Genomic DNA, 25,659 nt, shown 5'->3' with positions numbered 1-25,659 from the left:
AGGTATACATGGCGAGTGATGAGAAGGGTGGGTGGTGAACTGAATGAAAGGAAGGCAATGATTGATTATATGTGTGTGGATGAAAGGATGCGAAGATGTGTAATGGATGCAAGAGCTTATAGAGGTTGGGAGAGTGGACTTTCTGACCACTACTTGGTGGTGGCCAGAATTAAAGTACAGGAAAGTTGGAGGAATAGGAGAAGGGAAAGACGGGAGGAAGGAGTAGTTGCAAGGAGAGTGGAAAGGTTACAAGAGGATGAGAAAAAGGCAGAGTATAAGAGAGAAGTGGAGGAACGATTGGGCAAATATGAATTGGAGCAGATGGGAGACGTGGAAGGTGTGTGTAGGATATTTACAGAAGACATATGTGCAGCATGTGATGTGGTGTGTGGAAGGAAGAGAAGACGGAGGGGGGTGCAAGGAACAGCGTGGTGGACTGAAGAGGTGAAACAGGCTGTGGCACAAAAGAAGAAAGCATACAATGAATGAATGAGAAATAGGGGCGTGGAAGAAGTTGAGAGGCGGAAGAGAGAGTTATATGTAGAAAGAAAGAGAGAGGTGAAAAGATTAGTAAGAGAGAGTAAGAAGAGAGTGGTTGAGGAATTAGGAAGGAATTTGAGTGTAAAGTGGAGGGACTGTAAGAAAATGTTCTGGAAAGAGGTGAAAAGAGTAAGACAGGGTGGAAGTGAAGTTAGCAGGGGGAGTGAAAGATAAAAATCGTAGATTACTAGTGGAGAAGGGAGAAAAAATGAGCAGATGGAGAGAACACTTTAAGGAATTGTTGAACATAGAGGATGGAAGTAATGCAAATAAGTGGCTGGGGAATGGCTGGGAGAAGGAGGGAGGTGAGAAGACAGGAAGAAATCAGTAGGATAGAAGTTGTGGAAGCAATGAAGAAAGTTAAATCGGGGAAAGCCCCATGAATTGATGGAGTGTGTGGTGAAATGCTGAAGCATGGGGGAGAGATAGTAGTAGAATGGATGTGGAAGATGTGCAGATTGGCCTGGGAGGAAGGTAGAGTCCAGGAGGATTGCAAGTCAGGCATAATTATTCCCTTGAACAAAGGAAAAGGGGAAAAAGAAGTGTGTGGTAATCATAGGGACATTTGTCTTCTTAGTATAATAGGAAAAGTGTATGGTAGGATACTTATTGACAGAGTTAGAGAAAGAACAGAGAAATTAGTTGGAGAAGAACAGGGAGGCTTTAGGAAGGGAAGAGGTTGTGTAGATCAGATATTCACTCTTAGATTTGGAGTGGAAAAGTTTCCAGAGAAGGGAAAGAAGTTGTATGTGGCTTTCATGGATTTGGAGAAAGCATATGACAGGGTGGATAGACAAGGATTGTGGAAAATGTTAAGAATATATAGAGTAGATGGGAAGTTGTTGAATGCTGTGAAGAGTATGTATGATGGTGCGAAGGCTGCAGTGCATGTGGATGGTGAACTAAGTGAATTTTTCTCTTTGAAAGTTGGGTTGAAACAGGGATGTGTCATGTCTCCATGGTTGTTCAATCTGTACATGGATGGGGTAATAAAAGAGGTACAAGGTAGGGTAGTGGATGTTGGAGTGGCCCTGGTGAGAGAGGATAGTGTTTGGAAACTCCTTGTACTGTTGTTTGCAGATGATACTGTGATGTTGAGTGAAGACGAGGGGGAGCTGCAAGGCTTGGTGGATGAGTTTGGGAGAGTGTGTAAGAAACAGAATCTTAAGGTGAATGTAGGGAAGAGTAAAGTGATGGTCTTTGAGAAAGGTGAAGTCAGTGAATGTACAGCGAGGTTGGATGGTGAGGAATTGGAAAATGTGAGTATGTTTAAGTACTTGGGTAGTGTGATGAGTAAGGATGGAGGTTTGGAGGGTGAAGTGCTTGAAAGGGTACAGCAGGGAAGAAAGGTTGCTGGTTCTTTGAAAGCAGTGATAAGAAACAGGGAAGTGAGGATGGAAGTGAAAAAGTTACTACATGACAGTATTGTGATACCAACTCTAACGTATGGAAGTGAAGCTTGGACGTTGTTGGAAGGACACAAGTCAAGAGTGAGGGCAGTGGAAATGAGTTATTTAAGAGGAGTCTGTGGAGTCACATGGAGAGACAGGCTGATGAATGAGGATATAAAGGAGCGTTGTGGTGTGGATGTGGATGTGATAGGAAGCGTTATGAGGAACACACACTGAGGTGGTTTGGCCATGTGGAGAGGATGGAGGGTGAAAGACTGACGAAGAGAGTGTATGTGAGTGAGGTGGAGGGGGGAAGAGGGAGGGGGAGGCCGAGGATGAGATGGAGGAATGGGGTGGAGAGGTATATGAGAGAGGGGGGTATGAGTTGGGAGCTGGGCAGTGAAATGGCAGAGGACAGGGCGACTTGGAGGCGATTTGTTTGTGGCCACCCCAAACGGGATTGAGGCGTCTGGCAATAGATAGATAGATAGAATATATATTTTCTGCACAGTGATTTCCAGCATAGAAACTGTGAACTGTACTTGGGGTATTGCCAATTTTACCAATATGTTTTGTTTGTCATCTCCTCATTTTCTTCAGGAAACACCAGTGCAGTTTTACTATGATATAAGGATAATAATTTGAACATAATCCAGCACTAGTGGTCAGTCTGACTATTTGTTTTCTCATTTATGGATCATACCGTACCAGTGTATATTTTAATGGGAAGTAGGTTTAGAATGATGATGATGATGATGGTGGTGATGAGAATGGGGATGTTTATGTTGATGATACTGATTATGATTATGTTTATGATGATGATAACAGCTTCCCCACCCAGAGGACTTCAACCGGCACATTCTGGACCCTGACCTAACCCCAGAGCAGCTAGAGCAGCTTCACCATGAGGCACTGGAGCTCTACCACACCTACATGGTCACCTCAGCTGTCGACCGCATCAACTTCCCATCCCATATCGTAACTCACATCCGCGAAAGTGAGTTACGCCAACTAGATATTTATGCGTTTATAGGTTGAATTGAATTGCCTTTATGTAATGTACTGAATTGGATTTCTGCTATAGTCAGGAGTAAGGGAGGGTCAGGATGATGATAATGTATTTAATAGTTTTTATGTCTTGACAGATTTAGCTTAGCCGCATATCCTACAATCCTGTTTTTGTGAGGCAAGTTGGGATTGACAGAGATATATGCATTTGCTTTGGATTGGTTTTATTTGATGTCCTATTTCAGTTATTTAGCCACTGTGGATTCCCCTTAGTATTGTAGTCTTAGTCATGCCAACACTGAGTTATTTTGTCCAGTTGAGAGGAATAATAGCAGTCCTAATGTTAAGATTTATTTCAGTTTGCCACTTCTCTGCTGTGGATGTTTTTATAGTATTTTTGTATGAAGGAGGGGTGGATGATGATGATAATGATGATGATGGTGCTAATTCCACTTTAGAAGGTTCAAAAAGACCTACCTTGTTGCAGTTGTCCATGGTGAGGTAAAGGACATAGTAAAGCTGCGCAAAACTCGTCCTCTCTTCCAAGCCTACGAACACGCGTACAACATGCTGGAGCGAGAGTACCTCCCGCTCTTCATGCACAGTCACTCGGTATGTCACTTTGATTCCTGTAAGTCTTATGTTGTACCGGGAAAAAATGTGGGGTCTCCAGATGATTTTGATTAGCCTAGGAAAAAATGTTTGAACCGAGGAGACTTTTAGCAAAATTTAGCACAGTTTTAATAAGCTGACTTTTTAAACTGATTTGACTTTTTAAACTGATTTGACTTTTGTAACCCCCCTGGGGGTAGGGGGGATTGTCAAGAATACTCCCCCAGTATCCCTGCTTGTCGTAAAAGGCGACTAAAAGGGTTGGCGGAGGGTTAGTGCCCCTCCCCGGAAAACAACTAACTAAAAAAACAAACAATAAGCCTCGGACAAGGACTGACCAAACGTTGACGACCAAGGACCGGACAAAGGACATTGCAATTGGAACGTGGAATGTAAGGGGAACAAATGATGAGGTGAAAGAGAGAGAGATTGTCCAGGTGCTTGAGGATGCGAAAGTGGATGTATGTGGAATAACTGAAACAAAATGGAGAGGAGAAAGTGTGAAAGAATGGGAGTATGGATGGGGTATATGTGCAGGAGTAGGTGAGAATGAGAGGGCAAAGGAAGGAGTATGTATAGTTGTGAGTAAAAGATGGAAGAGGAGCATAAGACAGTATGGATCAGTTGGATCAAGGATTGTGTGGGTAAAGTTGAAAGTTGGAATACAAATGTGGGCGATTGTGTGTGTGTATGCGCCAACGCAAGATCGTGCTAGAAGAGTGAGGGAAGAGTTCTGGACAAATGTAGAAGTGTGCATGGAAAAGTTTGGAAGGAATGATAGAGTGTTTTTGATTGGTGATATGAATGGTAAAGTTGGGAATGTGAAGGTGGATGGAATAGTTGGTGAGTGGGGTGTGCCTGCTGAGATAGATGAGAATGGGAGTGCGTTAGTGGACATTTGTGCTGGGAGGGGGTTGGTGATAGCCAATACCCTCTTCAGGCATAAAATGATCCACAGGTATACATGGCGAGTGATGAGAAGGGTGGGTGGTGAATTGAGTGAAAGGAAGGCAATGATTGATTATGTGTGTGTGGATGAAAGGATGCGAAGATGTATATTGGATGCAAGAGTGTATAGAGGTTGGGGGAGTGGACTTTCTGACCACTACTTGGTGGTGGCCAGAGTTAAAGTTCAAGTAAGATGGAGGAATAGAAGAAGGGAAAGACGAGAGGAAGGAGTAGTTGCAAGGAGAGCGGAAAGGTTACAAGAGGATGAGAAAAAGGCAGAGTATAAGAGAGAAGTGGAGGAACGATTGGGCAAATATGAGTTGGAGCAGATGGGGGACGTGGAAGGTGTGTGTAGAATATTTACTGAAGAAATATGTGCAGCACGTGATGTGGTGTGTGGAAGGAAGAGAAGACGGAGGGGGGTGCAAGGAACAGCGTGGTGGACTGAAGAGGTGAAACGGGCTGTGGCACAAAAGAAGAAAGCATACAATGAATGGATGAGAAATAGGGGCGTGGAAGAAGTTGAGAGGCGGAAGAGAGAGTTATATGTAGAAAGAAAGAGAGAGGTGAAAAGATTAGTAAGAGAGAGTAAGAAGAGAGTGGATGAGGAATTTGGAAGGAATTTGAGTGTAAAGTGGAGGGACTGTAAGAAAATGTTCTGGAAAGAGGTGAAAAGAGTAAGACAGGGTGGAAGTGGAGTTAGCAGGGGAGTGAAAGATAAAAATGGTAGATTACTAGTGGAGAAGGGAGAAAAAGTGAGCAGATGGAGAGAACACTTTAAGGAATTGTTGAACGTGGAGGATGGAAGAAATGCGAGTATAAGTGGCTGGGGAATGGCTGGAAGAAGGAGGGAGGTGAGAAGACAGGAAGAAATCAGTAGGATAGAAGTTGTGGAAGCAATGAAGAAAGTTAAATCAGGGAAAGCCCCAGGAATTGATGGAGTGTGTGGTGAAATGCTGAAGCATTGGGGAGAGATAGTAGTAGAATGGATGTGGAAGATGTGCAGATTGGCCTGGGAGGAAGGTAGAGTCCCGGAGGATTGGAAGTCAGGTATAATTATTCCCTTGTACAAAAGAAAAGGGGAAAAAGAAGTGTGTGGTAATCATAGGGGCATTTGTCTTCTTAGTATAATAGGAAAAGTGAATGGTAGGATACTTATTGACAGAGTTAGAGAAAGAACATAGAAATTAGTAGGAGAAGAACAGGGAGGCTTTAGGAAGGGAAGAGGTTGTGTAGATCAGATATTCATTCTCAGATCTTTAGTGGAAAAGTTTCTACAGAAGGGAAAGAAGTTGTATGCGGCTTTCATGGATTTGGAGAAAGCATATGACAGGGTGGATAGACAAGGATTGTGGAAAGTGTTAAGAATATATGGAATAGATGGGAAGTTGTTGAATGTTGTGAAGAGTATGTACGATGATGCGAAGGCTGCAGTGTGTGTGGATGGTGAACTAAGTGAATTTTTCTCTTTGAAAGTTGGGTTGAAACAGGGATGTGTCATGTCTCCATGGTTGTTCAATCTGTACATGGATGGGGTAATAAAAGAGGTACAAGGTAGGGTAGTGGATGTTGGAGTGGCCCTGGTGAGAGAGGATAGTGTTTGGAAACTACCTGTACTGTTGTTTGCAGATGATACCGTGTTGTTGAGTGAAGACGAAGGGGAGCTGCAAGGCTTGGTGGATGAGTTTGAGAGAGTGTGTAAGAAACGGAATCTAAAGGTGAATGTAGGGAAGAGTAAAGTGATGGTCTTTGAGAGAGGTGAAGTCAGTGAATGTACAGCGAGGTTGGATGGTGAGGAATTGGAAAATGTGAGTACGTTTAAGTACTTGGGTAGTGTGATGAGTAAGGATGGAGGTTTGGAGGGTGAAGTGCTTGAAAGAGTACAGCAGGGAAGAAAGGTTGTTGGTTCTTTGAAAGCAGTGATAAGAAACAGGGAAGTGAGCATGGAAGTGAAAAAGTTACTACATGACAATATTGTGATACCAACTCTAACGTACGGAAGTGAAGCTTGGACGTTGTTGGAAGGACACAAGTCAAGAGTGAGAGCAGTGGAAATGAGTTATTTAAGAGGAGCCTGTGGAGTCACATGGAGAGACAGGCTGACGAATGAGGATATAAAGGAGCGTTGTGGTGTTGATGTGGATGTGATAGGAAGTGTTATGAGGAACACATGGAGGTGGTTTGGCCATGTGGAGAGGATGGAGGGTAAAAGACTGACGAAGAGAGTGTATGTGAGTGAGGTGGAGGGGGAAAGAGGGAGGGGGAGGCCGAGGATGAGATGGAGAGATGGGGTGGAGAGGTATATGAGAGAGGGGGGTGTGAGTTGGGAGCAGGGGAGTGAAATGGCGGGGGACAGGGCGACTTGGAGGTGATTTGTTTGTGGCCACCCCAAACGGGATTGAGACGTCTGGCAGTAGATAGATAGATAGATAGACTTTTGTAACAAAATTTTGATCCATAAACTATATTCTGCCCCAGCCTGTAATTGATCTCATATCCTTTTAGATTAATTCACTGCTTTGACCACTCTACCACTACCAGTACCTTTTTGGTGCCTTTTTTTTACTTCAAAATTGGCTTACTGTACACTGGATGCACAGATAGCCTATTTAAGATTTAGTAAACACTCTCAAATTAAACGTAATAAGGACTGAAGCCTGTCTCTGTTGGATATTTCCAACTTTTAGAAAGTTCTGACTAAGTAATGTAAGACAAAAAGATGTTTCTGACATCCCTGCCCTTGTACTGGATAACCGGAAACACATGTCATACGTTAATTTAAAAGATTAAATATCTGCAGTGAAATCAGACAAATTGAAGCAAATGTAAAGCTTTACTGTACTCATTATTCAAGACAACATATACTGCCTCTGTTGGTGCCTCAGACCACTTACTAGTAAATTGATAGGATTGTGGCTTACTGCAGCAATTTCAAGTAGGTGAATTTTGAGTTAGCAAGGTTAGGTGTACTTTATTAATGGCTGTAATGGCACCTCTTTTATAGTGAGGTGAATGTCATGGTGTTTTGAAGCACTAAAAATATCACCGTTTCTTTCCAGTATTTTGCTCATCTGTGTGGGACAAGGAGCTCTCAGGGTTACCAGAAGAATGCCACAAGGTAAGTTAACATAATTAGCCGAGCAGTTCTCTCTGTGTCTGCCTGAGTGATATGGCTACCAAGGGGCAGTACTTTAGCTTGACAGTCTGTATCGTTTCATTGTTTTGATTGTCCATAGTGTATATTTTGTTAGTTCTGTTTACTGCAGTAATGCATTAGTATTAAATATTGTTATGGGAAATATATATACCAACATTACTGTGTATAAGAACAAGCAAAGTTTGAGTGTGCCTTGCAAAATTATTTAATGACAAATGTTTTTCTTTCAGATGTTCATGTATAAATTTATAAACCAGTATATCACAAAAATTGTCTTTGACACTAGGAGATTAATGTGATCTGATTAGCAAGCTTTGTTTTGCTGCATTAAGCATCTACAAAAATGTCACATCAGTATTTATGAAGGTTGAACAGGAAGCCTTTAACAGTCAGCATGAAGCAGGTTGCCTCTCAAGGAGTGTAGTATCAGCTATAACTGAAAACATGAACATCAGATGATAACAGGTAATCATAACTTCAGTTTATGTATCAGCTTAGCTTTATCCTGTTTAAGCAGATGAGCACAATGTTAAGTAAATAATGGAGATGCTTTACTGTTCTATAAGCTACATTTTGCAAACCATAAGATATTCTTGCTTACATGAGAACATATTGTCTTAAGCTGTCACTGTACAGTTAAGCGTATGTATTATTAATGCAGTTCAGATATTTGTAACGTCCTGTTTAATCGTTCCCATACTCTCTAAAGAAATATTCGGTTTCAAGTTTGAGTTATTGGATGCCTGGGGGGGGGGGAACTTCTGCAGGTTTGGGACAGAGAGCTTTTCAGAATAGAGATGTATCATGCGTAATGATGAGTTGTTATCTGGGTATCCACTCATATAATGAATGGTGTATGACCATTGTGTAATGTAATTAGCTGACTGTACGTATTTTTGTGTGATTTCACATAGTTTTTAATTGATATGCTATTGTTATAACATATCAAGAAGTCAGTGAGTCATGGTAGCCATTACTAGAATTATTGGTTGTATTTTTTTTTTTTTTTTTTTAATGCAAGGAAGAAGAAACCAAAGGATAGGAGAGCACAAACCATTCCTTCCAAGAAAAACACAAAAACAGTACAACAGAGAGTTCAGTGGTAGGACACAGCTTAGAGACATATGATGCTGAAGTAAAAGAACAGATAATAAAGTTTCTGATGTAATATGATGTGATAATGTCATGTGGTATTTAATCTTCTATAAAACCTACAAAGGATTATTGTACAGTTTGCCATGAAATAAAGTGTTAACCTCTTCTTTATGATGAAATCCAAATATGTTGCTCGTTCTACCTCCAAATGCAATTCAGGATAGGATAGACTTCTAACTGGATGGTTTTGCTTTTAACTTTCATTAACCACTTCACTTTGGAGGAGGCAATTCAAAACTGAGTAGTAGTAGTAGTGGTAGTGGTAGGAGTAGTAGTAGTCCTGTAGTAAAAGTACGGTAGCACTTAAAGCCCCAGGTTCATCTGAAATATGAACCTGGCATACTGCACACCGAAGTTGTCCCTCTCTGACAGTCCACCATCCTCCTCTTAGGGAACAGAGAAGGAGTTGAGAAATGTTTGTATAACCAGGTAGCTTCACCACTCAGTTATATCAGGGCCACAAAGGCTGAGTAGAGCTGCTTTACAGTAGTGTGAATGAAACAAAATACGCAATCATACTGAAAGGGTTAATTAAAGTTCCTCCTAATATTTGCATTTTGTTGAGTATGTTAGCAGAACATTCAGTTTTAAATAATTAATTGGATGACGCTGTGATTATCAGACACCCATTTATTAAAATACAGTATTGTGTATTACGTCCATTCAAACTTTGCTTGTTCAAGGTTCTCCATTATTCTCTTTGATACTAGCAAAGCCTTGGGTAGCTGGCTGTGTTTTGTGTCAGTTCTGTTGCCTGGGGGGGACAAAAGATCGTGTTCTACGTAGTTATTGAGTTATGTTGACACTTTTCCTTAGTGATTTGTTCTGCATATTTCACCTCAGTATGATGTTGAAGAGGGGCACCTTCATGTGGTGGCATTGATATAACTGGGTGATGGAGCTGCCTGGTTATATGAATGTCCCACAGCAACTTCCTTATCTCCCCAAATGAGGATGGTGAACTGCAGGAGGAGGGCAGTCTTCTCTGGCAGTCCACTGGGTTTATGTTTCATATGAACCGGGTGCTACAACTGCTACTACTATATCTCATTTTCCTTTTATGATATTGATGCAAACTGTGTTGATATTAAAATTATATAGCTAGCGTAGAAGAGAATGTAAGGTGAAATATGCAAACTAAATCATTGAGAAAGAGGTGTCATGAAGCCTCCAGTGTAACCTACAATACAGCCCAGAGATGTGTGGATATTATGGTGTTAATTGTGAGAGAGACAAACGCCAGTGACTATGTGATGTGGACAGTTAGTGAGTCTGTTGTATTGGTTAGTATCTTGGCTGTCTGTCGCATCCTTCAGTTTTATCAACCCATTCCATTTAATGCCATATTTTCTTCTTATTACTGACAGGCGATTTTGTTCAGGTTTTGTAAAGGCGTCAGGTTTTGAAGGGGTTATTGGAGTATTTCTAACCCTGTCACTTCAAATGATCTCTCCGGGACTTAAGAAAATTGTCTAAAGTAGAAAAAATAATGTCATCAGTCCCAAGGGATTAACAAGGTTTAACCATCAATATATTCATTTGTTGTAGATCTGTCTGTCTGCCAGTCTATCCATCAGACTACCTGTCTCCTGGATGCAGTGTTGTTCTTGTTAGCTTTCTCGTAGGGAGGTTATTGTTGCTGGATTACAATGTTTTGAGTGTGAGAGGTGCATGATGGTCTGGTTTGGTAGTAGAGCTCTTGAGAACAGGCCGTGGCTTATCTGCTATGGCTCAGGTTCTGGTGGTTTTTCTATCCTGTTAAATGCTACCATGGGCATATGTTAGTCTCATACCCTTAAATTTCATGGACTACAGTAGCCTTGCCTCGGCCCCTACATACCAGAGGGAACAGTGTGGGATTAGTAGTTGCTGTGCATAGTGTGGGAGAGACAGATGCCACTGATAATGTGATGTTGTTAAGCTTGAAGCGAAGCCAGGATTCTTAGAAAATGAATGGCTGTATGGCAAGAAAATGAATGACTATGGCTCATTTCACAAGGCATTTTGTTAACAGTTCCCCCACTCGTGTACTTTCCCTTTCTTTGTTTCTGAATCTCGCCCTGCCCCTTGCTTAGGTAGGAATAAATGGTCAGGATGATTGTGATGATGAAAGTGGAATTAGGCTAATCCTTTCAGTCAAATGAGGACTGGTTCCAGATCGTTTTATTCTGCTTAGGAGTGCTTCCTAGTAATGGTTAATGAAGGATGTAGCTGAGGGGGATTTGGTCAGTTTCATAGCCCAGTCATATTGGTGTTGCCACGTGAAGGTGTCCAGCACCAAGAGGATATGACTAGAATAAAAATAAAAAAAAAGTACATGCTGGGACTGAATGAGTTATTGATGCGAGGTATTTAGTGCTGCACTGATGTTCTCGTTTTCACGTTTATGCTGTAAGGGCACACTGCTCTAGAGCCACATCTTAGCAACATTGTTTCTCGGCTCATATATTGGCAGACCATGATATTTCAGCAGCTCTATATTGTAGGTAGCATTGTCATCTTTTCACCATGATCTTTGCTACCTGTAGACAACTTTATTCAGCTTAGGGAACACCTCCAGCAGTGAAGGGATTAGTGAAGCTGTATTGAACCTCTCGTGCATGAAAAATCTCTCCGAAGTTGAGGAATCTTTAGTTTGTTTTAAGAATAAAGTATAAAAATCTCCGTTGTTTTGAGAGCATTAACTGCTTCATGATGATCATGTACTGGTTTAGTTTGTTTTTGCTACTCTCCAACCATTTTACTCAGCTTAGAAGGGTTGTCTTGTACCAGTGGGCTGATGTGGAGTTAATTAAGGCCATATCTAACCTCTGCAATTTGAAAAGCTGTCCTCAGCTGACATTTACTAATTTACTTTGATGACATCATTTTATATCCTTTTATTGCTATTGCCAGACAAGTTTATTTAGTTTTGAATTGGCTTTTGTAACAGGAGTTAGATATACTCTTCATTAACCCGTTTACAGGTGGAGGTCTGTCGTATTTTAAGTTAAAGCTTTTAAGTCCCATGACCTATTTTGTATTTCATTCATTCCGTCTCCTGATGATTTTATGGAGACAGATTTTTGTTGAGCTGGAGGATACAGCCTAATATAATCCCTTCAGTATTATTAGCCTCTCTGATATTTAATAAAACTGTCAAGAAGAAGCAACAGTTAGCAAGAAAATGCCACACCATATTCAAGGGTTTAATAAAATCTTTGGTGATGGCAGGAATATAAATTTTAAAATGTCACTGGATTGACAGGGTTAAAATCACCATCCTAGTGAAAGAGTTTGTATCTGAGTGGTATTTGTGAAGTAGGTTGAATTATAGTTTAGTGTAGGGGTGCATGATTTGGCTGTCTTTAACCCCTCTTAGCTCAAGGGACATAATTTTTTGTTTTCTTGGTATCGGTACATTTTTATTCAGCTTAGGGTAGATGTCTTATACTGAGCAGGCCAACAAAGGCTGTACCCAGTCCCACCAATTTGAAGTCTTCCCTAATCTTCATAAAATATTCTAAGGGTAGCAAGAATATAACTAAGATTACTTGCCTTTGGAGCACAGTTGTTAACTTTTTTTCATTTTTTTTTTTTTCCTTTTTTCATATAATTATGTTTTTTATGTCTCCAGATGATTTTATTCAGCTTCAGGGGAATTTTTTAAATGGAGGGGTTTAGGTATAATTTCATTAACTCTTTCAGTACCAGGGGGTCTCCCATGCTGGGTAATATTGTCTGGTAGTGGCAAGAATAAACATAGAAAAAAGTAATCAGGGTGGTGACATTATTTTTATTTTATTGCATTCAGACAGTTATTGAGGTTAGGAGAGGTCTGATGCTGAAGAGGTATGAAATTATGTCACTATAATCCTTTCAGCCGAAGAGGTCTTTCCCAGGCTAAATAAAGTGGTACTGTGGTAGCAAGAATAAGAATGGTGCTATAGAGGGATGCCTTCACATAGTGGCAACATTATAACTGGGCGGTCCCTTAGCCCCCTCCCCATACTCCACAAGGAAGATGGTGGACTGCAGGAGATTGAGTATTTCAGCCTGCAGTCCACTGGGTTCACATTTCAGATGAACCTGAGGGTACAACTACTACTGTACCACTAACAATAAGAAGGATGTCATCGTATGTTTGGGATTTGGAGGAACAACTTAGGATGGAGCTAGTAATTGTGTGATTAATGGAGGACCTAGTAAGCCTTGGGCATTGTATTTGCATCACATTATTATTATTATTATTATTATTATTATTATTATTAGCATCTTTAGCTTACGGTTACTTACCATTACTGTATTGTACCTTAGAGTACTAGCTTCTGGTAATGACTCGATATTTAGTTTGTTATATTTCTTTATGCTGAATACTGGCAGACTTATTTGTTATTGACTCTGTGCAGGCGGTCCTTGTTATAAGTCAAAAATGAGTTCCAAATATCACAACATTATTCATACAATTGGTACTGTGAATCGATGGTCTCGGACTAGATTATTATTTTTTTGAAATGGTTGGCACAATGCTGTAAATTGAGGGAACTTGCAGATATGCTTTATGTGCAGCGGTGGAACTTTAATTGGCACTATGTTGTTGATTTCTTGTGGACTTAATATAGCAAAAACATTGTCAAAAAAGGTGACATAAAGAGAATATGCAGTCTTTCTTTAATAAACAAGATCGAGAATCTTCCATGATTTATTATGGCTTTAGTATTTAAAGAGAATGTTAAAAAAAATATTTCATCAAAAGAAATGTTTGAAAAAGAAAACTTATCTACCAGTTACTGTACTTAGTAACTTGTTGCCCAAAGATGTGCTTCATGGGAATTTGACAACTTCCATTAAACTAGCCACTGCAGAAAGACAACACAAACGGGGAGGGGGGAGGAAAAAGAAAGAATAAAGAAGTGTGACTTATACCAAGGACCCACTGTCTTAGCATGCCAGGAATGTGCAACCTTTTTGATATTGCATTTGCATTACTGACGTTTGCAAAATTCAAGTTGCCATTTATTTCCAAGCTGTTTTGTAATTCCATGGTTCTATTTTCCCCTTCAATTGGCAGCTCCCCAGGATTGACAAGGTACATGGTGCATCCTTCATCCCAAAACCAGACCACTGATAGTTTATGTGGCGGCTCCTAAGACTTTTATGCATTTTTTTTTTTTTTTTTCACTCACACGGCACCAACACACCTGTTTATATGTCTGGGACTTTTTTGCATCCTTCACCCCTAAACCAAACCACTGACAGATATTTTGATGGATCATGAACCTATTATTATTATTATTATTATTATTATTATTGCTGTTATTATTATTTTTCCCACCCACACAGCACCAAAACACCTGTATTTATCTGGGACCTATTGCACCATTCACCTCAAAACTATCATTATTATTATTATTATTATTATTATTATTATTATTATTTTTGCCCCCACACAGCACTGACATATATATCTGGGACTTTAAGCCACTCCTTCACTACGAGGGGTTTCTCCTAACTGGACGGTAACAGTCTTATTGTAACCCCTTGATTCTCTTGACCTTTTTTTTGCTACTTATAGATTTTCTTATTCAACTTCATAAAGGCCTCTCGTTAACGGTTTCCTAAGGCTGCATCTTACCCTTCTTGCTCAAAAAGTTTGTCCTGAACTGAATAGAGAATCACTGGGAACCGGCTGGAAGAAATAAATAAATAAATGAGCCTAGTTGGTAAATCACACTGAGAGGCACAAAAAGTAAGTAAAAGAAAAGATAGATAAAGAAATGAATGAAATGAATAAAGAGAAAAATAATCATCTTATTGAAGGGGGTAATTGACATTGTTTGAACTCTCTTATTACAGTAAGTCTTTCTTTAAGTTGAATAATATTGTCTAGCAGTAGCTGGAATAAATAAGAGTCATTGTTGTAGTCAAGGGGTTATTGGAGATTGTTTCAAACCTCTTTTTTTATGAGAGTCTGACAGATATTCAGTTCCCAAGCTGCCTTCCTACCATTTCTTCCTCTGTCTGTGCCCTCATCTCGAGTTCAATAGTGGTGTTTGTGTTTTCTTCTTTCACCTTCTGTTTGAAACTTCTTTACGAGAGTCTGACAGATATTCAGTTTCCAAGCTTCCCTCCTAACGTTTCTTCCTCTGCCTGTGCCTTCATCTTGGGTTCAGTAGTGGTGTTTGTGTTCTCTCCTTTCACTTTCTGTTTGAAACCTCTTCATTTCGAGAGTCTGACAGATATTCAATTTCCAAACTGCCTTCGTACCATTTCTTTCCCTCTTTCTGTGCCTTTGTCTCAGTTTTGTAGCTATGGTTGTTAAATTGCCACAGTTCTAACACTGTCAGTAGTGGTGTATGTGTTTTCTCCTTTCACTCTCTGTTTCAAACCTCTTCTTTACGAGAGTCTGACAGATATTCAATTTCCAAACTGCCTTCCTACTGTTTCATTCCCTCTTTCTGTGCCTTCATCTCGAGTTCTGTAGCTGCGGTTGTTAAATTGCCACAATTCTAAAACTATCAATAATGGTGTTAGTGTTTTTTCTTTTCACCTTCTGTTTCAAACCTCTTCTTTATGAGAGTCTGACACAATTATTCAGTTTCCACACTGCCCTCCTACTGTTCCTTTTTCTCTCTCTGTGGCGTCATCTTGAGTTCTATAGCTGCAGTTGTTAAATTGCCATAGTTCTAAAATAGTCAGTAGTGGTGTTATTGTTTTCTCCTTTCACCTTTTCTCATCCTCGTATTCATCAGTGACCTCAGATAAACATTTGCCCAATTCTCTTCCCTCCCCTTACTGGCTGATAACATTACAGTACCTGTATATAAATTTTGGGAGATGAAAGTTGGTCAGTTAAAAACAGCTGTTTAACTAAAGAGATTGCAGTGACGACATGCAACTTTATCCAGACTTATTTGATGATATGGGTTACCGAAGGTCACCAGGAGGAACAGAAATTTTGCAGGGAGCTATACATCTAGCCCTATCCAGTCATGCATTCAACCTCCATCCTTCACCTCTCCACTTGCTTCTCTCAATGTCCATCACAACAGCCACTACAGTAAAGCAGTCACAGGGTACGGCATTGGCACACCATTCATCTAGTTTGTTTCTTATTTCTGACTAGGATGGAAGAAACCTTAATGCTTCAGAAACTATGGTCCTTCATCTTTCAGCTCGGCACAATCTTCCACATGACCATCCCCTTACCTTCCACAACGCACAGCTCAGTCATTCATCATTATCTTATATTCTTGGTGTCTTGTGATACAATGTGGAAAGATCTCAAACTTCTCTTTCATAATCAGCCTCATGTAGGTTAGTTGTGCCAAACCATTCTGTGTGTTCTTCAGCCCGACTCGGTAGCTGACTTTACACTGGGACTGTGTTTACCAATGTGTACAATATAGCTCTTTAGGTGTGTATAGCACTTTTTGAAGAGGTTGGAACCAAAAAGGCTTTTTGTTTCAGCAGCTCAAGTGTCATTTACTCTCATCATCCATTCTTGGCTGCAGTGTTTTATCTCTCTTCTGTCACAGTCTGGTTACTTTTCTTGTGATGCTCATCTTACATTTCTCTCCCCGTTCTGGCAGGCATGCAGCACCTGTGAGGGTACACACTCGCAATTCTTTTCTGTTGAATTCTATAATGCAGGGGTCAGCTGGTACTCTTATTCTTTCAGAATATAACTTATCCTCTCTGGAACTGTCTCTCAGTCTGTCTGTCCCACTGCTTTTGATCTCAAGCTGTTTTAAATGCAATATATCTTGTACTGTAAGTGGCTCACTTTCTTGTTAACTAATTTTGATAAAAACAATTTTGATGACTGTAAGCCATTGGTTCTTTCTTATTTGCATAAAAAAAAGGGTGAGTAAGATCATCTGTCATTAACAATCCATACTGTTTTGAAGGAGTTACAGTAGTTAAGCATGTACACAGTACAAGCATTTAATACAGTAGTTCCTCTCCTCACACCATATTTCCATCAGTAATAAATTGTGCTTTCTCACCTAGCAGCAGGCAGGCAGGAATCACGGGGGTTATTATTATTACTCTCCTCCATCCTTCTTTCCTTCCATCCTCTTCTGTCTTTCTTTACTTCATTCTTTCCTTGTCCTTCTGCCTGCAGGTGACTTTACATTCCCTCTTCTGTCTTTCTTGCCTTCATTCTTTCCTCTTCCTTCTGCCTGTGGGTGACTTTACACTGAGTGACAAGCTAAATGGTTTCCTGTACACCAGGAAACCATTTACTACGCTGGGTGGTAAACATACAACCAAATATTGGCGTCTGGTGGTTTAGTGGGTAATTATTGTGCTCCAATCGGATTGAGCTAGTGAAGGTTCATATCCAAGGGGTGGTTGGGGTTGATTGCTCATGTAATGCCACTCAGGGATGAGTGAGGGTGGTCACTCTCATCTTAAATGTCGAGACCAACTGCCTAGCCCCGGGCTCCTACGCCCCTTATGGGGCAGTGCAGGATTGGATAATGGATGGATGGATTATTATTATTATTATTATTTTATTATTAATTTTTCAGCAGGCTTAAGTTGGTTAGACATGCATCGCTCTGCACTGAAAAGGAAGTAGCTGAGAGAGAGAGAAAGAGAGAGAGAATGTTGAAAAACACTCACAGCAGCCCATATGAAGCGATTATGAGTTCAGTTTCTGAGCATACCTCAGTCCTTAGTCTGTCTGTGCCAAGAATTGAAATGAGATGCACCAGAGATTCAGAAGATGTGTGTTGTAGTCAGAATGTTTGGATCCTTTACTTGTCCGATGCATTCACACAGGTTTGACTCCTGATGTGTCAAGGATAGATATGTTTGTGATTATTATTATTATTATTATTATTATTATTATTATTATTATTTTTTTAACTTGCATCCATACTCTTCTATATGCCCACAAGCAAACTATGAACATGGCTGTGCAGTTGCCAGTACAGTTAACCATATTTCCTGAATTCTAAGAAATGAAATGGGCAAACAGTACCCAAGCAGGTGGTATGTTATGTACATAGTGACTCTTATCTGTGACACACAGTGAAGATGTACGACTATACCCATGGAGGTTATACCAACAGACTCAATGACGCTAGGACTAAGCACCTTTGTTCCGATGTCAAAACAAACTAGAAGCATTAATATTGGTGATGGCCTGGTGGTAGAACTCTCAGGTCAGAAAATGCATTGGGCCCTATGGTGTATGCACTACAGTTCAGTTCGTTCATTCATTCGTCATCGAATTCTGCATTGCCCCATGAGGAGCATAGGAGGCTATGGTTCAAATCTTAGAGGTATCCAGAGGTTGCAGTAAGTGATAATGAGATTGGAGGTGGTATTACAGGCTACTGATGATGATGATTATCCTTCATTGAGAGAGAAGCATTTCTGACAACTTAAGCTTACTGTACCAAACTTACCATGTGTTATCCCAGCTTAACTACAGCACATCAGTTACAAATATCACGTACTTATCATACACACAACTAATAATCCATATTCCCCTTTAATATCCATTTTGACCCATGCACTGTGAAGTCTTACCATAGCTGAATGTGATTGTTTAATGGTAACCAAAATGAAACAAAATAGATATTGTAATGAAAAGATTTATATTAAACTCCACGCTGTGGGAGGTTTCCTCTTAGACGAGTAAAATTGTTTGGCAGAAGCAAGAAACAGAAATTGTTGATATTGTTGTTGTTGCTTCACCCCAGTTTGTCAGACTGAACAGACCCATTGACCACAGGTAAGCAACTGCTTCTGTAGGGCCATCCCACAGGTACATTACGCTGTGTGGACACCAGGCACCCTCTTGTGGTAGACAGTGCCTCACCAGGGTCAGACCAGGGTCTTTCCCATGGCAAGGCACAGGGAAATATGAGGAGGTTTAGCTTCCAGGTGGATACTGTACCTGCTCCATGTAGGGTGTGCAGTGCCACCTATGAATAGAAGGGGCTGATAGAGATCGTCTCCAACCCCATCACCATGAGAAGCCTTCCTGATTTAAGTAACGTTTTGTAATGGTGGGAAAAAGTAATTACCATTCTAAGGGGATAATGAATACTGTATATTTCTAATCCTTTCACTTTGAGGTATCTCCTCTGATCTAAGGAAAATAGTGTGACAGTAGCAAGATTAAAACTAAAAGACCTCACTGTGCTGCTTGGGTTAAGACGCACCACTTCCCCTGTCCTCCACCACTAACTGATTTATTATTTCGTGTCTACTCAGTGTGTAGGGTTTTTTCCCACATTTTTTCTGTTGGTGCTTGTGCCTCAAATCGCTTTCTCTTTACATGCCCTTAGAAAGCTGCTTTTTTCCATATTGTAACTGTATTTGATAAGTTTTTTGTTTTAGAGAGTGGATTTCTGAAAGCAATGTTTTCGCTCAACCAGTTTACTGATGATGTGTTAGTGTAGTTTGTTCTTTCTGCCACTGGATTATTTTATTCAGCTGAAGATTTCTAATTTTAAATGGGTGAACAAAGGACATACTGTATCTAATCCCCCAGTTCAACTATATCTGAGCTGAATAAAGTAATCCAGAGTTAGCAAGAACACTATAATTCACGTCATCATATGGAAGGGTTGCTTACTTTGATTAGAGAGGAGTAGCTAGATTATGAAGAAGTTGTTTATGTTTTTAGGTGATGTTTTTGTAGTTTGGATATCCAGTATTGTGTAAGTATAGCGCTGGGGTCTCTGCTTTGTTTTTATCATAGTGCAGTATTTAGGATCATTGAGAAGTTGATTTTATACCTAGCGTAAGGTTTTATGGTAGTTTCGTAGGGTTAGTAATATGAATTTTGTAGATGAATTGTTGTGATGTGCATACCTGTAAGTGGATGAACAAAGGGATTATGTCTGTGTTAGTTTCAGGCTTAGGTATGTTATAAGTATAGTGATGGGTTAGGTTTTATAAGTGCAGCTCTGTTTTAAGTATGGATATAGGCTAGATGTTATAAGTGCAGCTGTGTTGTTTTAAGTATAGATATATGTTAGATGTTTCAAGTGCAACTGTGTTAAGTATAGATAATAGGTTAGATTTTGTAAGTACTGCTCTCTTAATGATAAAACTTAATTTCAGTAGCCAAGGAAACTTATCTTCACCTGATAGCTCCAATCATTTAAGCCTTAGATCCTCTGTGTACAAGACAAGCAGATAATAGTGTACTGTACTTCTCTTCAGTAACAGAGATGGGTTAGATATTGTATAAGTTTGTAAGAGTACACTGTGGTTCTTTCACCTTAACTTGACCTTTTATCCTTTTCCAGCTTATTTCATGTAGCTCAGTGGCAGGAAAAGACACTGGCACAACCCCTTGTCATGTTCCATAGTGCTTTGCGATTGCTAGCACATTCTGTTATTAATCTCTTGTTACAGCTCAGCATTCATGATGGAGATGGCAATTTTAAGCCAAGTTAGAGTAATAAGAGTATAGTAATATAATCTAGGCACACTGCATGGTTTTATGAAGTAAGGTAGTGTAGATTTGAAAGTTGTATAATATGTTACAAGCTCAGCCCTTGAAAACCAGGGATGTCTTTTTCATATTGTGTTTGCCATATCCAGACATTATTCAACTTTGGTTAGACTTCTTGAACTAGAGGGTTAGAGTCTTGGTAAACCCCTTCAAGTATGAGAGCGTCTTCCAGAGTTAAATGTGATCGTCTGGTAGCAACAAGAATTGACTAAAAAGTACATCACCTGTATTCAAGGGAGTAATATGCTAATGTCCAGTATTGTATGAGTGTTATACCAAGGAGCCGTGAGACAGTAGATAGTCAGAGTGATGTAAGAAGGCATAATATTAGTAAAAAGTTCTGGAGTCAGTGCCTTGGTGATATTTATTGCGGGAATTATACACTTTAGCCAGTTATTTTCATCTAAGGGAATTCTTTCACACAGCTTAAGTTGTGGTCGCACAAATATTGATTAGGCTTAGTTATGTTCTAAATGTGAGTCTCCTTGGTTACTAGTCAAATCTATCCATCAGTCCGACTACATGTGGCCATCAACTGAGCTGAAGGGTTGAGGGATATTTTTCAGGTAGAAATAAACGGACTGTAGAAACACTCATATTCTGTGTGCTCTTTTATTTTCTTTAGCCACAACAGACCATTCCAGAAGTATTTATTGGGAACAGCTTAAGTACACTACATTAGAAAAACCACAGTGTAGTAGGGGATGCACACATATTTCACACACACCTCTTTGCTGTTCACACCACACACTGTTACACGTTAGAAACACCTCGCCATTACACCACGTATTACAGTATGTGTACTGTGTCTTTTTTTCCCTCCTGCACAGATTTAAGGCTTTTCACACACTTGTATTTTAGGTTCACAGATAAAGACTACATCATATTTTAAATAAAAGACAGAGAAGACCTACTTATATAGTCTCTCCTCATATTGACTTGGTTGAGGGTTTGTGTACTGTACTGTACAATTCTAGGCTTGTGAATGTTGTACTAACATGCATCCAGGAAAAGTTGGAGGGCTACTGTTGAATCTAGGCTCATGGTTTTCACACTAACACTGCTCTGAGCATTTATGTCTTTTTGATCACATACTTCCCACTTACACCTTATGGCTGCATACTCTCCAATGAACACCATGGAATAATTTACATGTGTAGTAGAGAGTTTAGATGTAGGTTAAAAAGTATGCTAATGGTGGAGGGATGGAGAATTCATTTACTGTTTTTTATTTATATTTGGTTGACTTACTGTAGCATAGTGGACAGTTCTAGACCCATAAATTTACCGAGGAATCTTAAGAGTGTTTTAAATTCATGTTTTGTATATTGTACTAAATGTTTCCCCAAACAGCATGATATCTTCACTACTTATTCCCTGCAGATGACAGGAAATATTCCAGCGGGTCTGCTACTTTCTCACCCTTTCAGACCCTTACCAGAATATAAGAATCTTAGCTTGGAAAAGACAAATCATGTGAGGTTTATGGAAGATCTTAAATATTGTATAAAAGGGTGTTATGCAGTTATGAATGGATATTAGACAGTTTATAGGCCAATATTTTACCATCTATTGTAGACAGTTTAAGTTGTTTTTGCCCTACTAACCTTCCCCTCAAGCAACACTTACTCCCAACAGACACCGCAGAACAGATTCCAGCTCCTCTGCCACTTTCTCACCCTTCAAGAGCCGCATTAGCAAGACACAGGTGCTCAGAGACTCACAGATCGGGTGGAATGTGGTTGCTGTGTCTTATATCTCCGGCTTTTTGACTTGGCAGAACAAGCAGCACTTGTAGTGAAGTGGCTCTGGAGTATTGTTTTCTTACGTATTGCATTGTAACTACTCATATCTCACTAGTTTTTTAACAGTTACTGCATTTGAGATTGTTAACTCATACATAGTGAGAGGTCTCCCTAAGGTTGAGTTAAATATGTTTGTTAGTAACCAGTGGCTTTAACCAGAACAAAATATGTTAACAGTTAATGGAAAAATAGTAGCATCCAGATCCATAATACGTAGTGTACTGTACCCCTTTGGGATATTGGGACCCTTGACCAGGTTTCTGTGATCTAGAATAGTTAAGAGTACAGTACAGTCACGTCTCTTTATACAGTGAGATTGCGTCTTGAAAATCCATCACATAATGGTGTATTATACAGCTGGGTCAGTATAACATGGATGCAGTGGCAACAAGGAGGTGGGGGGAAGGACCATGTAACCTAAAATTTAAGAAAAACTTACCCTTTTAGGCTTGCCCTCGGTAGCACCACACTATCCACTAAGAGTAGCACCCTTGCCAAACACGATTTCCAGGTCACATGTTTCAGTGTATCACTCACAAAAAGTTATCACTCCATTTATGTGGCAATAGGGGTAGTGCCTCAATGGCCATGCAAGTACAAAATGGAATGAAAGTGATGATCACAGCAAATGTAAACACTGGGTTGCCATCTCAGCTCAAATATCCGACTGTCTGGAGGCATTGTGCATACACTGGATTGTCATTCGTAACCACCATAATTATTGTATAAACGAATTTTTTATTATCATGCAACTCGGTACTTATAACTTTTAGGTTGTCTTTTTATTGATCTATCACATAACGAACAATTGTATAACGAGACCTGACTGTGGGAGACTGACTTGTGTAGAAAAACCTCTTCGTCCTTGGGAGAGTAGATTTGTTTTATGCAATGATAACATTAATATTCCAGTGCCATTATTTGCTGCTGTCTAGTGCACCTTCCTCTGGCTTATGGTTAACACTATTGCATGCCCTCCTGTTTGGCTGTGGAATGCATTAGTTTATTTCTTGGTTGCTGTAGTAAACTGCTTAATAATCTTACTGTATGTTTGTTTTTACACAGACTGTCTTCTTAGTTTGGTTCTCTGCACCATACAGTGAGAATTTGTATCTGAAAAATGTTATCAGTATTAATGGAAGTGGGTCAGCCTGTTATGGAAGTACAGTGTTAATAGTAAAACAGTATCATTAATAGCCAAGCCTCACCCCATTTTCTAAGGCAGGAAGAAGGGTTGAGTTGATGATGATGATGATGATAGCTAGTCCCATGGTGTAGGGGGCAGAAGCTAAGGTCCGCTTTTGTGCCGTGACATTCAGGGAAATTCTCTTTCGTATGTCAGTTTGTTTTTGTTTATTTACACCTTAAATTACTCATGGTTTCTCCTATTCTAAATGCAGCACTCATCTGAATGGTTGAATTTTTAAAAATTAGTTTGACTTCATGCTTTTGTTTAATTTTGGAAAGTTTGGGGTAGTGTATTGTACTTAAGTAGTGTTTTCATTTTTTTTTTTTCTTTTTTTTTTTTTAATTACATTTTCTGGATATGGCTTCAGCTAAGTCTTACTCTTCTTTTTACAATATATTTATGCCTTGTCATGCTGAGAGATTATTTATGCATGGTGACTGAATGCTTAGGGACAGTAAAAATGTTGCAGTGTTTTTAGTAGATTTGCAAAGCTGCCACCTGCCGAGGATTGGGGTAAGAGTGGTGCTCCTGGCTGTACCAATTCCTCACAAAGATGTATTTTTTATTGAGATTGACGGGTTACTATCTTTTGTACATTATTTTTTGTTCATTTCCTTGGTGCTGCTAACACTCAGCAAGTGTGTAGTGCTTAGATATATCTCAAACACATGGTATTACAGTGATTGGTGTTGTGAAAGATAGAAAGAATTAACTGATATTTTCATCGTTGCTGTGGAAAAGACAAGTTGTACCTGTATTGGGCACTTATAAATCCTTCAGTAGAGCCTCTGTATTTAGCAGCAAGGCACTGAATGTAGCGTACTTATTGTTTTGAAAGTGTTCTGTGTAACTAATGGAGTAGAGCTATTTGCTTGAAGATACTGAGCCAACAAATATCTTCTTTCCATTTTAAACATCTGTCAAAGGTTCAGCCTGGCTACTCAGCACACTTCCTCCATGATTCCAGTTTCAGCCCAAATTTATTAAGTACAGGTATCTCTCTTCACCTTTTATTATTATTACTATTACTATTACTATTATTATTATTATTATTATTATAATTGTTATTATTATTATGAACACCTAAGCGATGTTGAGTGTTAGCAGAACTAAGAAGGTTCATGGAAGTCAGCCTTCTGTGAGCCTAGAGTATAAGTTGGCCTGCACCTTGTTTTTAGGGAGGGTGAGTCGTTGCAGCGTAAGAACGTAGGTAAGGTAGTGGTGAAGAAGGTGGGTAGTGGGCTGAAGCAGATTGGCAAGCAGATGGTACTGAAGCCCTCAGTAGTCATCGGAGGGGAGGACAACCACTCTCTCTACGATATAGACCAGGCCGATGACATCTCACTGCTCATGGTCAGTCATGTGCTGTCTTGGCACTCTTGGGGTTGCTTATTCACACTATCCAAGCATTGCCGGCTGTATACAGACAATTCCCAAGCTATACAAATCTTAACTCCTTTCAAATATCAGCCTTATGGAAAGGTTTTGTAAATTGCTTTAAGTATGTTATAATTGTTATTTGCACAATAAGCTTATGTTGGTATTGCAGTCTATACAGTTTATTTACTGTATTTTTAATTGTGCAGTTTTTACAGAATGTTTGTTTGCTGATTATTCTCACATATTGAAGAGTTGAATCTGGTGTGCAAATTTCAGCTCTCACCGAGCCTCCAGAGTGGAACTTGGAAAGTGTCTGTATTTTTGTTGTTAACCAGAGTTGACTTTCAAACACTGGGGAAGATAATGTATATCATTTAGTTAGATAATTTATAAAGACCGTACATTGTTACATGGCTCATGTTTATCTTAATTATTTGGTCTTGTTAATATATTGCCAAAGGTAAGGTATAATTTTTAAACCTCTGTGTTCTTAGCACTGCAGTGATAGACAGTAGGGTACTGGAAGTTATTGGGTATAAAACTGTAAATTTATTAATGATTGTGGGTTGTAGAGAATGCTGTAATTACTGGCTATATTGTGTGATGTAAATTCAGTTGGCAGTAATATTGTGTAGGCTACCAATAGCTGTGTGTGGAAGTCAGAGAAGATACATTCTAAACTAATGTGATATGTTTTCAACTTTGTACGGTAATTACTGTAATTTTTAAAGATAATAAGTTTGAAGATTCACGTTAACTACAGGAACATACTCAAACTTGTGGTGCTCTGCTGTTCTGTAGCTTTTTTATTTTTTTTATTTTTTTTTTAATAGAAATAATTTGATATTTCTAAACTGTAAAATGCATCTCATCTTTGAAACATGCTAAACTGAATGTTTAAAGTCATAATTCATGTTGGTGTGACCAGAAGTTAGATCTTAATGCTGAATTGTAAAAAATTAAGTGCTTAATAACTTACATGAATGAAATGAGTACAATTACTGAAC

General features: G+C 39.5%; 1 protein-coding gene across 1 annotated transcript in view; it reads left to right on the top strand.

Annotated features, from left to right (window-relative positions):
* LOC145395731 (sorting nexin-14-like) overlaps nt 1-25,659 on the top strand; it is a 49,864-nt gene that overhangs the window by 11,807 nt on the left and 12,398 nt on the right. The window contains exons 8-11 of the mRNA XM_080269266.1: nt 2,773-2,928; nt 3,427-3,551; nt 7,559-7,617; nt 24,451-24,625. Coding sequence (XP_080125392.1) covers nt 2,773-2,928; nt 3,427-3,551; nt 7,559-7,617; nt 24,451-24,625 — 515 coding nt within the window. The remainder of the gene's footprint in view (nt 1-2,772; nt 2,929-3,426; nt 3,552-7,558; nt 7,618-24,450; nt 24,626-25,659) is intronic.

Source organism: Coenobita brevimanus, chromosome 33, assembly GCF_032717465.1.
Source record: "Coenobita brevimanus isolate Jiangsu-jjx chromosome 33, ASM3271746v2, whole genome shotgun sequence".
Lineage (NCBI taxonomy): Eukaryota > Metazoa > Arthropoda > Malacostraca > Decapoda > Coenobitidae > Coenobita > Coenobita brevimanus.
The sequence above is the reverse complement of the archived record's forward strand: the minus strand, read 5'-3'. Positions and strand labels throughout refer to the sequence as shown.